General features: G+C 40.3%; 1 protein-coding gene across 3 annotated transcripts in view; it reads left to right on the top strand.

Annotated features, from left to right (window-relative positions):
* GALC (galactosylceramidase) overlaps nucleotides 1-16,597 on the top strand; it is a 70,555-nt gene that overhangs the window by 47,739 nt on the left and 6,219 nt on the right. For 2 of the 3 annotated variants that reach the window (XM_019552376.1, XM_019552377.1), the window contains exons 15-17: nucleotides 2,389-2,552; nucleotides 4,391-4,467; nucleotides 7,610-10,677. In XM_019552376.1, coding sequence (XP_019407921.1) covers nucleotides 2,389-2,552; nucleotides 4,391-4,467; nucleotides 7,610-7,753 — 385 coding nt within the window. In that variant the 3' untranslated portion in view covers nucleotides 7,754-10,677. Of the gene's footprint in view, nucleotides 1-2,388; nucleotides 2,553-4,390; nucleotides 4,468-7,609; nucleotides 10,678-16,597 lie in introns of those variants that run through there. The other variant, XR_002104131.1, reaches the window with a different exon arrangement.

The raw sequence follows: 16,597 nt of genomic DNA, 5'->3' as shown, positions 1-16,597 counted from the left end.
GAGACGCATCTGTGGATGCATGCCAAGGTGTGGTTGGCCTTCCTGACTGCATCCCCACACTGCCGGCCCATGTTCATCTTGGAGTCAGTGATGACTCCAAGATCCTTTTCTGCCTCTGTACTGACGAGAAGAGAGTTCCCCAACCTGTAGGTATGGTGCCGGTTGTTCCTCCCCAGGTGCATCACCTTGCACTTGTCGGTGTTAAATCTCATCCTATTCTCATCTGCCCACCCCTGTAACCTGTCTAGGTCTGATTGCAGCCCCTGGTGGGGCTGTGCACCTCCTGGGTTAGGTGGAGGTCCTGCATTCTGGCTAGAAACCTACGTGAGTGGTCAGACCTGGCTGACTGCTCTTCCCAGCAGATGTCCGGAAAGTTCAGGTCACCCATGATGACCACAACATTTGACCTAACTACCTCCATGAGGTGACTTAAGAATTCCTGGTCTAGCTCTTCCCCATTTACTGGAACAAGGGCATTTTCAAAGACATCTTAAATCAGTTTATATACCTACCAGCTGCTTTTTCTATAAGACTTGCTATTGTTTGGATCTGGGAGGATCAGATTTCTTCACTCTTCCTTCCTAGCTAAGCCTGCCTGCCTTATCACTGTGGCACAGCTTAGTGACCCTTGTTGCCTCTTTTCTGAGAAGCATTTTAACCATTAGCTGATCTCTAATTCTCTGCGTAGTAAAAGAGCAGCGACACTGTTTTAGAGCTTGGTTTTACCACTTGTAATTGGACACGGCTTATCCTAGGAGCCATAGTGTTGCCACGTTTCATCCCACAGTACCCATTAAATTGGACCATTATTCAGCAAAGCGTGTGGCTTTTTTGGCTTTTTTTTTTTTTTTTTTTTGGCATGGGGGGGAGGTTCTTATGACTCAGGATAAAAAACAGCTTCACTTGACTGACCAGGTGAATTGATGCATCTCAGTGTTTTTACAAGCCTACTCCTACGCTACAGTGCTACTGCATACCAGCCCTGCTTTCTTCTGAGTCCTTACTCCTTATCGTTCATCTTGACCCCATCAGGTCACAACCTCAGATTCTTGTCATATGAATCTCTCAGCTTTTTCATAGCTACAAGCTTCAAATTTAACGGCCATTTGATTTGCATGTTTGATCCTCTGTTGAAAGCCAGTCTTACTCTACTTGACTGATTATCTGCCCTCATCCCATGCTATTGCATTGTGAGTTGAAGCATTGAATTAATCCTTAATCTTTACTTGATTAAGTGGAGCCTGCAGCTGTAGCCACCAGTAGAGTTTATCCTCGCTGTTTTCTAGAGTTGGCTTTGACTCAGTTCTGGAGTGCCTTTCAGTGCCTTGCTTTCCCAACAGCATTCCCAGATTTGTCTGGCCGCTGTGTATGCCTTAACGATCCTCATTTCATTGCAGCAGCTCCAAGACAGGATCCATCTTATTTCCTGTGTTCGTAATACTTCACATGGTAGTTTCAGAATGCATCTGTTTTCCTGCTTTGTTTTGTACTTGGAGTTGCTCTGTTCTCTTTGCTTAAGTGCAAGTCTGCCTAAGTCAGTGTTATGAAATCTTTATAATGAATAAATTATGCAAAAGAAGAACCCTGTCCTTTTAATGTTACAACAGTGTCAGACAGCTGTTGGCTTTTGTTATCTAAGAGATGGTGAAAAAGTGAAAGAATGCATTTTACCAACTGAATGGGGTTGTGGCTTAGATACAGTGAAACTTTGAGTGGAAACCTCTGTAACTGTGCACTGTCAACAGCTTTGTATGACAGCCTGATCTAGATTTTACAGATACCTTCAAGGCTTCTTATTTGGTTCTTAATTTTTAGCAGAAAAGAACCTTGCATTATGTCTTGCATGCTACCAGGTGTCATTGAAAGCTGCTTATGCTGATGCTGCAAAAGCAGGAAAACCTGTTACTTTACATCATACCAAGTATATTTGATTTGCTTTGGGTTCATTCAGTACAACTGCAATGCTTTTTCATAGTTTTCTCCTGATCTTGGTGTTCTGCAGAGAGAGTTAAGACTTGCATTCATTTTAACGTGGAAATCATGCCACAGGCAAGTGATGTAACTTGCCTCAAGTTACATAACAACTTGATAGCAGTTGGGGAATAAGTTCCCAGTATGCTTTTGGCCTTTATAAGAAGCCCTATAAATGGAAGCTAACCTTTTATTTTTAGTAGCTATAAGAGGAAGGCATGAAATTTTGGCCCTGATTTCACCTGTCTAAACTGGGTCAGAATAAAATTTTCTGTGAAGCTCCCACCTAATAGCAGTTTTGTAGATGGAACTTCATGTTGATATCACTATTGGAAAGATTGCCAAGGAAGAGGATTTTTGGTGTTGTAAATTACCTTGAGACGTGTAGCTCCTTTTAACACTAACTTTCTCTTTCAGGGTAAATATGACAATAACTTGTGACATCTATATAGAACGCCCACATGATGGTGGTGTGTTCATTGCAGGAAGAGTAGATAATGGTGGAATATATGTTAGACGTACCAAAGGAATATTCTTCTGGGTGTTTGCAGATGGTACATACCGAGTCACCGGTGATCTTGGTAAGTAGCTTGTTATTAACAAAGACACTGGGTGGGGAGAGCCATTTAGGAAAAGCAAGAAAACAGTGAATGATGCTGAAGTTCCTAGTAGCAGTACTTGTAATGTAAATCCACGATCTTGTAATGCTGGTCATTTTCCATTCAAGTGGCTTCTGCAGGGAACTGACTGGCATGTAGCTTGTTTTGATCATTAGAAACATTAATGTCCAGACTAGTTGGCTCCAGGCCCAATTTCCTCTTGACAAAGGTATCCTAAACAAATTAATTCTAATCATTCTCTTACATCTGTGTAGATAGTGAAGTATTATGAGGATTCTGTAGAGAACTTCTTTAAAAATAAAAGTTGTCATATTAAATGCAATAAATTATACATGATGTAAATATACATACATCCTACATACACTGTGAGTTCTGCAGTATCCGTTGTCGCATCTTCCTCGGATATAGTTAGATGTGTTCTACTTGCAATTTCATACTAACACACAGGAGTCTTCACCAATACAATGCTTGCTAGACCTGTGAAAGGGAGTATAACATGATGGAATTGGACTGAAAGCATCTTTTTAAGTTTTTTAGAAATAGCGGCAGTGTTTGTTCCTGTCGGTGTATTTCATACTGCTTTTTGCATATAAACTGGATTTTCAATAAGTTCTGGAAACTAAATTGCAGTTACAAGGTACTATAAATGTTATACAGTATAAATGATATACAAAGGAAACTTAAAATAGTACAGTTTTTCATAGTAGTGAACCTTAAAAAAAATTACCTCTTCTGTATGGCAGAAGTTGCTTTCTATATGTGGGCTTTTGTATCTTTTTCCCTGTTTCAGACCCAGCCAGAGTTTAGGGTAGAAATTTAGGGAGTGTTCCTTTGTCCTAACCTCATGTGGCATTGTACAAGATCCAGAAGCTACCTTTACTTTACTTTAATAGGAACCTAAGCAGTACTTGTTGCTGAAATTTTATCCCAGGGGTGACTGCATTCATGATTTTGTTAACAGTTCACAGCAGCACTATCCAACCACTGTGATTACAATGTTGAGAAAAGGATTCATCCAGATGATGAAGTAATGGGGTTTTGGTTGGCATGACTTTTTAAACTGGAATTTGGCACTTATTATGTTTTAATACCCTTGTGCTATGGGAGAATATTTTCTATTTTCAGTTGATCAGTAATAGTCAGGTCATCAGTTTTCCATCTTGTCTAGAAGATGTTTCCAGGTGATAAGTAAAGCTTAACACCAAACACAATGGTTCAGTTAAAATTCACAGGAAAATGCTGTGTATTTGTATCATTTACCCTTAGAACACTTGGTTGTCTCCTGAGATTCCTGTTCAAGTACTTGCACATAAACCCATTGAGAAGCATATCTTTGTGATCTAGATAAATATTAAACTGTGACATTTTTAAAGAGCTTTTATTTAAACACTCTCTTCCCTTTTTAGCTTATGATTAGTAAGTAGACACTTGCATTTTGACAGCAGTGGAGTTGATAGCAACTTCTACTGCCAACCTGCATCAGTACTACCGATCAAAGTATCCTAATCTCAGGTTGAGTCCCTTGAGACATCTGAAACCTTCCCAGGTTAGGCTAGCCAAGCATGATTGTTTGGTTGTTTTAAACCTATGGTAATCTATTAAGGCCTTGTTTCGTTTTTTTTTTTTTTCCCATACTTCATACCTCATTGCTGCAGTTGAAGTCCAACAGAAATTGCAGATTCTCAACATCTCTCAAAAACGCACATTAAACTCCCAACCAGGCAGTAAATTCAAGCTTCTTGTACAATGTACCTATGTATTTTCATCCCAGCTACTGTAACACTGTACATTTATTGCAGCTAGAAAAGTAGTTCTGATGAAGGGGCTTGCTGGTGTCCGAGACAGAACTTGGCACACGCTCACTCTGACTCTCAAGGTAAGGATGAAGGAGTGGCTTACAACTCTTATTTGCATCAATCGGACTAGCAGTTCAGTAACAGCAATCAAAACACACATGACAATACTAGTATTTTACACATACAAACCGTGAGTCCCCACAATTACCCTAGTGAAGGAGATATTGAACTAGTTTTGTAGGTGGTTGTGCTGAGTCAGAGTGGCCAGTACCAGGCAAGGGAGTTGTTGTATATTGGGTTTAAACTATGCAGTCTAACTCCCTGAAGGGAGCACTCTTCCCTGGACTGTACTGCATAATGTTCCTGGGTGTCGGAGTAATTCTGTATTCTTTTCCGTATCATCAACTGATCTGCCATCACCTATATCACAGGCATTTACATTTCTTCCAGTTGTTCTGAGTTGACTAAGGATCTGGACACACTTATTTCAGTACAATTTTCATCTTTTGTATGCCACTAAAATACACCAGGACTGAAACGAACAGACAAATCGTGCATTTCACTGTGACAACTTGTCACAGCATCTTGGCACTGGTGGTATGAATAATAGCCTTTTTCTGCATTGAATAAAAATCTTACCCCGAAGCATGTGTTAAACTCGACCATTATGCTGCATGTAACTTGGGTAATAAAATTGAAGTGGTGGTATAGCCATGGTGGTGCAAGAAAATATGTAGGAAGCATTTTTTTTTAAGGCAATATCTTTTTTTATTGGACCAACTGTGTAGTTGGGAGACCTAAAGTAGAGCACTGTTCCTGAAAGTTTGCCGTCATCTCTCCCAACTATGCACTTGATCCAATAAAAAGAATCCCTGAAAAATCCCTGAGTTCCTATGGAACTTGTTACTTCTGTCAGGAGTAATACTACATAAGATTGGGTGAAATTAGATCAGCATGTGCATTCACATCTTATCTGCTCCTTCTTTATTCCAGTATAAAGATCACCCTTGCTAAAATGCCACGTGTTTGGGCCCTAAAACACTTTTCAAGAAAGCAGATATTCAGCCTTGAACCGAAGGCTCCAAAAGATGGACAAACCCACCATTTTCCTGGGTAGCTTAATCCAATGGTTAAAGCCCTTTTACCTTTTTAAATTCTACTTAGATATTACTTAAGCTTTAGCTTTCAGCCTTTAGGTTCTTTATTATTTTTCCTGCTAGGCTGAAGAACTCTTTAGCACCTGATAAATTTCCCTGTAAATGTACTTAAATAATGTGACAGAGTCACTCCTTTTGGGTCTGCTAAAGCTTGACCTCTTAAATCCCTTGTGGCAAAGTATTTTCTCCAGAGTTTGAGGCATTGTTACAGCCTGCATGTCCTTTACATCCTTTCCATGTTTTCAGTTACTTTTTTAATATAGATACCACAACCAGATTCAGTTAATAGCATAACAGAGGACAGGAGAGACCAGGGCACTGGTCCCACGCACCAACCCTGGTGTTGGAGGTACAAAAATAGCAACAGCTGCTCTGGCTGTCACCACTGCCATTAGCACAGCCACTGATGCCACTCTATGTGCTATACTGTACCAAGTGCTTAAACATCCAGTTTCATCTCTGGATTTGGTATTCAAGTACTGGTCTCATTGATGCTATGGGCAGCTGAAGGGAGCCTTTCTGCTCCCCTGTTATACGTTCTACTTGTAGCATCAAGCAGGGAACCTGCCTCGCCACTTGTAACTGTTTCTAAATTATCCTTCGTTGTGGGAAGTTAGCCATTTTGAAGCACTCAGGAGATATTACTGAATGGGATGCGCTGTTCCTGAAAAAAGGGGTCATTCAGCCAAGTGCAGAAGGAAATCAGTTTGACTAGAATGCACTACCCATTTTTTAATAACAAACTAAAGGTTTGGTGGCACTTCTCCTTATCTTGCTGAATCATCAGCATTTCTTTAGACTGATGCAGTCAGTTGTGTGGTTTTGATTTATCTTCCCAGTTGATTGCTATCAGGTTTTCTCTGTAACCTGTAGCAGCAGGATTTTTGTCCTCAGACTTTTTTGTCATTATACCTGGCCTATCTCTGGAAAGGAATCTCTTTAGGTAAGCAATGCTGGAAATAAAGCCAGCCCTTTTTAAACTTGTTATAGTTGTCCACATGTCAGCATGGTTTACTTGTACTGGAGTAGACATGTTTCACTTTGTGGGTGTCAAAATCATAGCTTGTCTTCAGTCTTTAGAGTTAGAAAGAAAGGGATGATCCTGTGGGTAAGGGAGTGATTTCTGAATTCAATTTTTTTAAATCTACACTTAAATCTCATACAAAGTGTTGTTACAAAACTACAGGCAGGTCTTACCCATGGTTGTATTAGCCCTCTTGGTTAGCAAATACAAATGTCAATTTTAGAGGTATTTGGTATGAATTTTCTTAGCACTGTCTAATGGGGAAAATGGTATCGGATAATACTATGATTTTTATATGACAGAGAACTTGGTATTAATGGCACCATCCTATTCTGAAGCTCATGAAGTTTTAATTAAAATGGTATCCACTTTTGTTTTTCTATTTCAATCTGTAGAGCCAACATACTGCTGGTGAAGTAAGGTGGATTTTATTCCTCCGTGTCACCAGTGGGAATTGTTTGCAGTTGGTTCTGTCTGTGCATTTTCACTGAAGTCAAAGGTTTGCTCATGAGAGGCTGGCCAGCAGGCTTTTGCCCAGCACAGTGCACTCTTCCTATGACTTTTTAGAGGATGTTTCAGGTTAACTTGGGGCAAAGATACACCTCCAACTTAGTCTGTTAAGCATGGGAATGATCCAGTAGGCCATGATGTTCTGCTAGCTGCCAAACTAAGATCACAGTATTTGCCTGATACTATGGGCAGACTAACTGGCACTTCCAGGAGGGCTGAATGGTAGGTATGGACATGTACATTCAACCTAAAATCCAAAGATAAGGCTGCAAATTAGGAGCAGTATGCAAGATGTGAACATGTGATTTGGCGCTAACTATGCAGATAAACATGGAAACATATGGTGAAGCATTTCAAGTTGTTTTGCAGTGGAAGACATGACGCTTCACACTTCCAGAGTGCTTTGAAAAGAACTGGCTGACTCCCCTAATGTCTCTTCTAAAGTGATATGGACTTGTGTATTTAAATTGACTTGCAAAACCTAACTTTTTACCCCCTCTCACTACTTTTTTTTTTTTGTTTTTTTGACAGGGGTCTTCTGCTTCAGGGTGGCTGAATGGCTATCCTCTCTGGGAGAATGTCCCTGCATTTAAGCCAAGTAATGGATGGGCAGCTATTGGCACACGTTCCTTTGAGTTTGCACAGTTTGATAACTTCCATGTTGAAGCCAGTTGATGTTTCTGGTCCACTTAGAAGCTTGTTCTCCTATTACTACTTTTTGAAGCCAATTCAGATTGAAGGCAATTTTAAAATTATCATTTTAAAATGCCATTTTGAGGTTTATCTTTTGGCAGGAAGTCTGAATTCTATCCTATTTTCTAGAAATATGCCTGCGAAGGAGTAAGCATGTCAGTAAATTAATCACACAGCTTCTTGGATTTTTTTTTTTTATCCTGGACTATCCAATACTGAATTTTGGTTTAAGATAGAGATTAGATCCGATTATGGGTGCAAATCTTTTTGAATGTTGAGATCTGAATTTCCCAGCTTACTCAAGCTATTTTAACAGGTTAAAATGCAGTACATTGAAGCTCTAAAAAGACTTCTATTTTAAAATATTTATATAGTTATGGCACCAACTCCTTTCACCCTCCAGATGAGAATCAAATACTAGATAATAAAATGAATCTCTTTGTCAAACGACAGGGTTGTTCCCTTTCAACAAAGTACTTGGTTGTATTATAATATAAAGACACTTGTATATGTCCCCAAAGGTAGTCTGAGGCTGAGAAGACATGACTCAACTGCATTAGAAGTATTTTTCACAGGTGTAGATGAGACTATAAGGGCTAGAAGTGGAAAAAAAAGTCTAAAGACATCATCTTCGGCAGAATGAAAAACACTGATCAGGCCCTTTAGGAAGTGCCTTATTTTTAAACTACCTCTTCCACTAACTTTCAACTTGCTATATTTTCATTAGTAGAACTGGAAGTCTGCTTTAGATGGCTGGAACCTTTCCTTTTGAATCTTTGTTTTGCTTCTTAAATTAGTTATTTTTCCCTTACACCCACCTGGAAAAGCAGATTTCTTGATGTGTGCCAGGTGCCCAGATAATACAGGGAAGAGCTCATATATAAATACAGATGAGCAATTCTCTCAAGTATTTGACTTTGGAAAATGTTGGTCTACTGGGTGATAGGGAAAACTCCCCCTAGCATAATGCCAAAGCAGTGTGAAACGAAGAGGTCTCATTCCAGAGGGAGATGATATGGCTCTGGATATTGATAAATGTAACACCTTTTTTTTTTTCCTTTTCATGTTAGAGTAGGACTCTGAAGTAGGTCACCTGAAAGAGTTGCCTGTGTTCCTAAAAGTTTTCAAGCAGCTTTCACATATAACATGATGCTCTAAAGACTTGGACTTGATTTTACTTTGTTTTAGTTGCATGCATCGCTGGTGTTCTTGTATTAGCATTGTGCCCATGAGCCTCAGTCATGAATTGGGACTCCATTGTACTAGGCACTGCAAGCTTAGAACAAAGTGAACTTCGGGGCTGGAAAGCTTAAAAATCATGTCTGAGATGGCAGATGGATGAAAATAGACCAGGGACAAGGAAACAATGGGACAATGCTTATTTAGCAGTTGTATGGGCACAATAACAAGTAAACTGAAGTTCCAAGAGGGATTTGAAGGAAGTTATCTTTGAGGGAACAGACTTTAATTATGCTTTAATATTTCTACTTTCCAAATAACTACGTCAGCTGCGGAGTTTATCCTTTTCAGGGTAGACCAAATCCTGAAGTATAGAGTGAGATGCTTATATTTTGCTACTCCAGGCTGTGTTGTTTCTGGCATTGTATTTCTATTTGTTGTTCTGCTGGGGTCAGTTGATTGGAAGGGACTTCAGGTGTTATCTAGTCCAAACCCTACACAGTTCCTAAACCACCCCAGGCATACCTCTTTGTCATCTTAATACCATGGGGAAATGGACATTTGTCTTGTTAAGCTATGAGGGAAAACCTTCCAGTTCTGCTAACTGACTGACATTTCATATTTCACTTCTATTCTAACTGACAAACTCTTGAGTTGTTAAGGTGCTGAAACCTATACAAGCTCACTTTCACTAGGGCTGTCTCTTGTTTTGAGAGGCAGACCTAAACACAGAGTACATTTCTGATCTACTCTTTGCTAAAAGATGCATTCTGCTAAACAGCTGATTGTTCAGTCCCCGAGTGGTCATTTAAAGCGGGCCACTTTTCAGGTTCATATTTTGCAGTTTGAAGGTGGCAAGTATTTTGGTAATTGCTTTTGGAGAAAGATCTCATGATTCATCACACTAGAGCTAGAGTAGTTATACTAACACTTCTAGTGGCTAGGAGTATGTAAAGTATTGCTTATAAAGAGTCTCATACATTCAAGTAACTTTTAAACAATAAGCTAGGACCTTAACCTAAAAAAAAAAAGGAAAACTGTGTCTCTAGTTGTAATCGCACTCCTTATTTTAAATGGGTGAAAAATATTGAGATGAAACTAAGATGTAAATAATAACTGTCCTATTTCCAGACAGACTTAAATGGGAGCTCAAATTTTCAGTTCTAAAAAATTGGATCATTTATACCTAAACGTATTTTTAAAAACTTAAGTTGAAAAATGTTCAAGCCAAAATTAAAAGGGAACGAGAAGTCTTTTTTCCTGACAGGAGATTTGTGACAGATTTCTTGGTGTCTCTGGCTAAAGGCTCAGTTTGTGAGGATGAGGGGCCATCAATTACGTAACTGTTCCAAAGAAAGTAGATCAATTTTGGACTCTTCCCCACCTCCCCTTCCCCCCCCTTTTTTTGCACTAGTTTATGATCAGTTGTACTGTCTTTATTGTGTGTTTAAATATATTATACATGATAACTGGGAATATTTTTTTTTTATAGTGTTTATTTATAAAATGAAAAATTAGGGAATTCAAACGTTCGATTTTCATGAAAACTGTTTTAGTGAATTAATGTTGCATACTCATCTTGCACATCTTTTCCCTTCGGTAGACTGCAATACACTTGGCAATTAGCGGATAAGCTGTCAAGTGTTGCAGTGAGGGGCAGATTTATGTGTTTGATTATGAATACTAATCATTCCAAATGAGCAAATAAAGCACTTTTAAAAAATCTTTATCTGTGCAGAGTGAGTCTGTAAGTAGGTTTTGGTATCCTTCAGTGAGAAGGTTGATAATATTTTATATGTGATTCCCAATAGAGATGCTTGTCATCAGGTTAACTGGCCTGGAATATTCTGCTTCTGACACTTTTTTAATGACTTAACAGTCCTCATTAACAAATCTCTCCAGAAGATACTTACGGCTTAGTGCTTGTATTATTGATGTGATATTCTTTAAGCAAAGTGCCATTACTCAGTGACAGCAAGGATATGCTTAAATAGTGCATTTGTCTTTCTAGCTCCTTGCCAATCAATATTAAAAGTCCTTGGATTTCATAGGGTTAACTATGAATTACCCACAGCTTTCACATTTTGATTCGGGGGGGGGGGGTAAAAATATCAAACTATAGCTTTTAAAGAAGAAGAACAATTCCCTGAAAGGCTTGACCACACTTTTTCCAGGATATCAAGTCAGTAGTTTGCATTATATTCCAAATAAAAGGCATTTAAGATGGCTGAATATTCTTGGCCTTTTGGACAAAGTTACTATTGGAGGTGCAGCTAAACATTTGTCACAATACACATCTTCATTAATACAAACTCCAGATTGAAAATCAGTTAGTGTACCATTCCCACTGACGGGCTCTGGGTTGATGGACTACAGAACCTGTATGAACTGGGGTGGGTACACTCGCTATGCATTAGAATCATGGAAAATTAGGGTTGGAAGGGACCTCAGGAGGTCATCTACTCAAACCCCCTGCTAGGTCATCCCAGCCAAGTCTTTATCTACCCACTTTTTGAAATCCTCTAAGGATGGACACTCCACAACCTCTCTGGGTAGCCTGTATCACAGTTGGGATTTGCAAGTGGTCTAAGGCAGGTCAGCAGCATACAGCCCATGGTCAAGATACGTCGCATGAGATTTTTAACTGCCCTGTGAAGTGTATTCTGCCATTATAGCTCACTGGTTTTAGATGGTGAGAATGTGCCACCTGGTGGTAAAACATCTTAACTGCTGCCTCTGGCCCACCGTAGGAGTGAACTGTATCATTTGGCTGCTGTTAGTCAAAGGCTGCTGACTCCTGGTCTATTTTGGGTCTGCCTAGAATGCTGGTGTCACATCTTAGATATTTTCATGCTACCAATATTTTCAGATGTTTAACTATCAAGATCAGCAGTTAGCAACCATTTTATCTGGCAGGCTGGAGTGACCAAGCTTGAGTTGGGAATGGGGAGGGAAGGGGATGCTAGGCCCAGCCGATGCCTCTGCTTTTCCCCATGGTGGCATGGGGAATGCTCCCACAGAAGGTGCTCTTCTCTGAGGCAGCACGGGAAAGCAACTGACTGCTGCCGAAGAGTCACGGTTTGATAGTGTGACAAAGATTGGGGCACAAACACTAAAGTTCTTTGTAGAATAGATTTTGTCCACACTGAGAAAATATTACATGGCAACTTTTAATTCCTGGACTTACCAGGATTAGAATATGACAGATGCGTAGCTAGTATCACACCAGTCAGTGTTATAGGTTCATTCTGGAGGCAATCTTTATGTGCAGTTTGAAAACTTCCATAGTCCCTCCTTCCCTTCCCACCCCAACATATTCCATCCATTTCTCATTGGGCTTCATAATAACTATGTTTAAGTGTCCTGACAAACGTCCTATTCTGTAGTATCAATCTTTTTAAAAGAAGGCTGAGAATAATTCTATACAACAAATGTATAGCATTTAATGCCTTCAAGTGCTAGTCATGTGCCTAGCTGTGCTACGTGGTGTGGAAACACAGGACTAAAACAAGTATTTCTTGGACAGCTTACTGGCTTGAGAGATGCTGGTTTATCTCTTGCTTGAGGCTAAGCAAGAGATCATCAATGGATTTAGGGTCCAAACATCAAATTCTTTAAGAGGAGCAAAATAACCTTGCAGCTATCACATGAACGCACAAGTGATTCACCACTGTACACCTGAAGTAGGGCTAAAATACATAAAGAAATTTAAGTCAGTAGCAAAAATAATGTACACATAATCAGCCATTGTATGTGTTATGTGCTTGTCATCTTTTCTGTTGTTGGTGTGGAGTGTACAGCTTTTCTGCGGGGTGGGAGGTTGTCTGCTTGCTTCTTTTGTTTTATGTTATGGGCACGCTACAGGAATGCTACAGGTTGAGCAGTGCCTCACTGGCAAATCTGGATTACAACTCAGGCCTGTGCATTCTCCATTGTTCTGCAGCTACAAATACTAGCCCACCTAGAAATGCTTAATTAATGTCTCTGTCCTGAAAATAATCTTTCAGTTTCTGATAGGGTCTTCTGTGCTGGGACATGGCAGGTTTAGAAGAAGAAGGCAAACTCATTTTCTTGTCCTTCCAAGAGCGATATAGCTTAAAAGTACATCACCAGTTGTGAGAGCTTTGAATGAAAAGCTCTATGGCAGATGCAGCCTGATTTATATAATGTTGTTATACGAGGGAGGCTGAAAGGAGCATGCTGCAGTGACAAACAGCAAATCCTATTAAGGATGTCCATGTTCTTCTCTAATGTGATTGCTCTTGTAGTGGGAGCAATAAACAGTGGTGTTCACAGAGCTCTAAAACAGCAAGAGATCAGTCAGGTTTTGTGCTGAGTTGAGGTGCACACTAATGTCGGAGTATAGGAGATCTATAAAGCTGCACTGGGACAAACAATGTCTCTGCTCAAGCTGCCTATTTCCTATTCACTCTGATGTTGCTTGTTAATAGTTCAGCTTGAATTTCCTCTCATCTCGCTGCTGATGCTTTTATTCTAAAATGCACTTTGTTAGCACTGTATGAAATTCACTCACCTTAGCAGGGCAAAACCTGTAGTAGAAGATAGAGATGGGAAAAGCCTAATGCATCATCCTGTTCATTTCTCAGCTGGGGCAAAATTATTCCCTGAAGTGCAGCTTCCAGCCTCAGGCCCCATCTGGCTTTTTAAAATATGCCAGACTGGGAGGGGTGCTTTCAGTTTGTATCATGGGAGATTATTCCACATCTTAAACTCTCACTGCTGAGAAGGCTTTGCTGATGTTCTGACAACATTTCTGTTACTTTTACCCTATTACTAAACCTGGGTGAAATTCTCCAAATACTTTCATAATTCTTCAAGTAGTTTGCTCACCAAAAATATATATTTGTGCCAAGCAGGAAAAAAGTATCTTCTGAATAAAAGGGTAAAGATGCTCTAAAAATATGTTCCCTTTTTGGGGTAGGGAGTAGGATGTGGAAAACTTCAGGTTTGTTGTTGTTCTAACATTTTTCAGTTCAACCACCAAACCAGAAGAACCCCATTACTAGCACAGCTCTAAGCATCGATTCTAGTTGCATCCCTTTGTGCCATACTAAATTTAACAGCAAAGTGGAAGAGAAATGATTTAAGTCAGTTGAGTTGCTATACTGTGTGGTGTGCAGAGCATTGGCCTATGACTTGTAAGGCTATGTTTTTTTTTTGTTTTGTTTTGTTTTTTTTTTATTCCTGGCTCTCCCACTGACTGGCTGCGTAATATCATGCAATTCACTTCATTTTCCTGTGTCTCCTCCCAAAACACTGGTTATCCAATTCAATAGGAGTTCAGGTTTTTTGAGGACCAATGCCTTTTAAAAAAAAAAAAATGATGCTTTTATAGCAAGGATGTCAAAGATACGGCTCATGGGCTGCATCTGGTTCATGGAGAATGCGGCTCATGGGCTGCATCTGGTTCATGGAGAATGCGGCTCATGGGCTGCATGCAGTCACCCGGCCCCAGTGCTTCTCCTGGGTGCCACACGGTGCTGGTCTGCCCTGCCCCACAGGCAGGGTGGGGGATGTGTGCTGCCTGAGGCTTCTGTTCTGCATGCTCTGGTATAAGTGTCACATGCAGCACTCATTCTGGCTAATCTGGGCTGTGTGCTGTGCACAGTTATGTACTGCACAGCATCCTCTCAAGTGGGTCTGGGACCCATGCTGCATGCACTCTGGGTCCTTGACTGGCACTGCATGCAGTGCAGGTCCTCGATCAGCTGGAGTGGGTGTTACATGTGGTATGCGTCCCAGAGAGGCTGGAGTGGATGCCACATGCGGTTGATCTGGCATGTGAGGGAGTGGGCTAGGAAAGGGGGAGGGGGACTCTCACCTTATGCACAAGGAAATTGTTGCATTTAGTTTCCATTTCCCATGGGATTGACTAGACAAACTGGTGTTTAACAGCTGTTTCATTCATGTGAACTTCCCTGCAAAGCTTCCAGTGGCTGTGGGATAGGAGGAAGCATATAACTGAAGAGCAGTTTGCGTGCGATTAATTCCTGTCTCCTTACCCCCGCCCCAACTTTCAAAATGGTATAAATTTTAAATTTATCCATACCACCGCTCCCCCCACCCAATACCTTTTTCCCCATTCTCTTTTCTTTTCCATTAAAATGAACTCCTGGATTTTGGAGCACACTTCTCAAAACAATCAGGAGATAGAGGTGTTAATAGTTTTCAAAGTTTATTTTTACTTTCATACCATGTTTTTATTTTATTTTTTTTATACCTCCCTCTACCACCAACCTTTTTTTACAATTGACTTTTTTTTATGAAGCCTGATGCACAGAGGGTGCTGCCTTGCTTTTACCATTTCAAAGACAGATTACTGCAACTCTGTGCTTACCACCTTCCTTATGAGTCTATGCAGTAGCTGCAGGTGCCTTTTGAAGACTTCTGCTGGGGGTACTCAGCGGTACTACTCAAAAGACAACTGCTTCACGGAAGTTTCTTCGGCTTCCAATAAATTAGCATGCCGATTTAGAAACTGTTATCTTTTTCTGGGTGTATGTGTGCATTGCTTGATGTGTGCCTAGCTTTACAACATCCTACTGAAGTGTCTTTCACTGCTACTGTGTGTTTGTTTATTGAAAAGGTTGTAGGTCACGTTCGTTCTTTAACCTCCTTATTGAGCTGGCTTCTTTGCAAGTGTTAACTGATGCCCTTTACTTCATTTAATTTGGACTGTCTAACTGCGTATCACTGGCTCTGCATTGCTAAAAGGGAATCCCTAGTAGTTAAGTCAAAGATAGTGTTGCCCAACACTGCCTTGAGTTCAGAATAACTGTAGTACTAGCTATATTCCTATCATCAGGTCTAGGTTCTCCCCTGCCCCTGCTGTCTCACCCATTGACTGCCTCATTTTCCATCTTCACTGACTGGCTCTCTTGCATGCATACTGCTTTCTGGCTTCTTTTCTGTTCCGTCCATGAAGGGCACAGACCGACTGCAGGTGCTTCCTCAGCCTGATGAAGGGTGTTTGTACCTGAAAGTCTGCAAATAAGAATTTTTCCAACTAGTTTACTTGGTCTAATAAAAGATATCAAATTTACCCAAAGAACCTTGTGTGCCTATGCTCCTAGACACAGCTTCAACCTATACCCTTGAATAACTGTAGTGATACTTGAAATAACTCTGGGGCATCATGTGGTGATACTGAATTTATTGCAATGTCATTTATACTTGAAAGCTTATTACAGCGTTTAAATGACTTGGCTGTTCATCTTGAGATTTGGAGCATGTCAATCAAAGGAGGAAAATGCTAAATCAAAGCTCTTGTTTGTTTTAACTAATGAGGCAATGTAATACTAAATGTAGAAGCCAAGTCTTCAGTGTTGGGTTGTCTCCATTTTTGACACTGTCATGTAACTGGTCTTGCACCTCCATTTCTTCACTAAAAGTGGATGCAGGTGCTGTAAAGGCTCAAACCATTATTTCTTAATGGATCTAAAGGATGTCCGTCTGTCTTCTTTTTCTAATGAGAATTAGTGTAGTACATGGAAAGGCTCTGGCTTAATAGCTCAAAATCTGTTTTCAGTCTCTTAAAAACCCATAGATTTCATAGACATTAGGGCTGGAAGGGACCTCGGGAGATCATCGAGTCCAGCCCCCTGCCCAAAGGGCAGGAAGTCGGCT

This window comes from Crocodylus porosus, unplaced genomic scaffold, assembly GCF_001723895.1.
Source record: "Crocodylus porosus isolate Cpor-Errol unplaced genomic scaffold, CroPor_comp1, whole genome shotgun sequence".
Classification (NCBI taxonomy): Eukaryota; Metazoa; Chordata; order Crocodylia; family Crocodylidae; genus Crocodylus; species Crocodylus porosus.
Note: the sequence above shows the minus strand (reverse complement) of the source record. Positions and strands in the feature narration are given on the sequence as shown.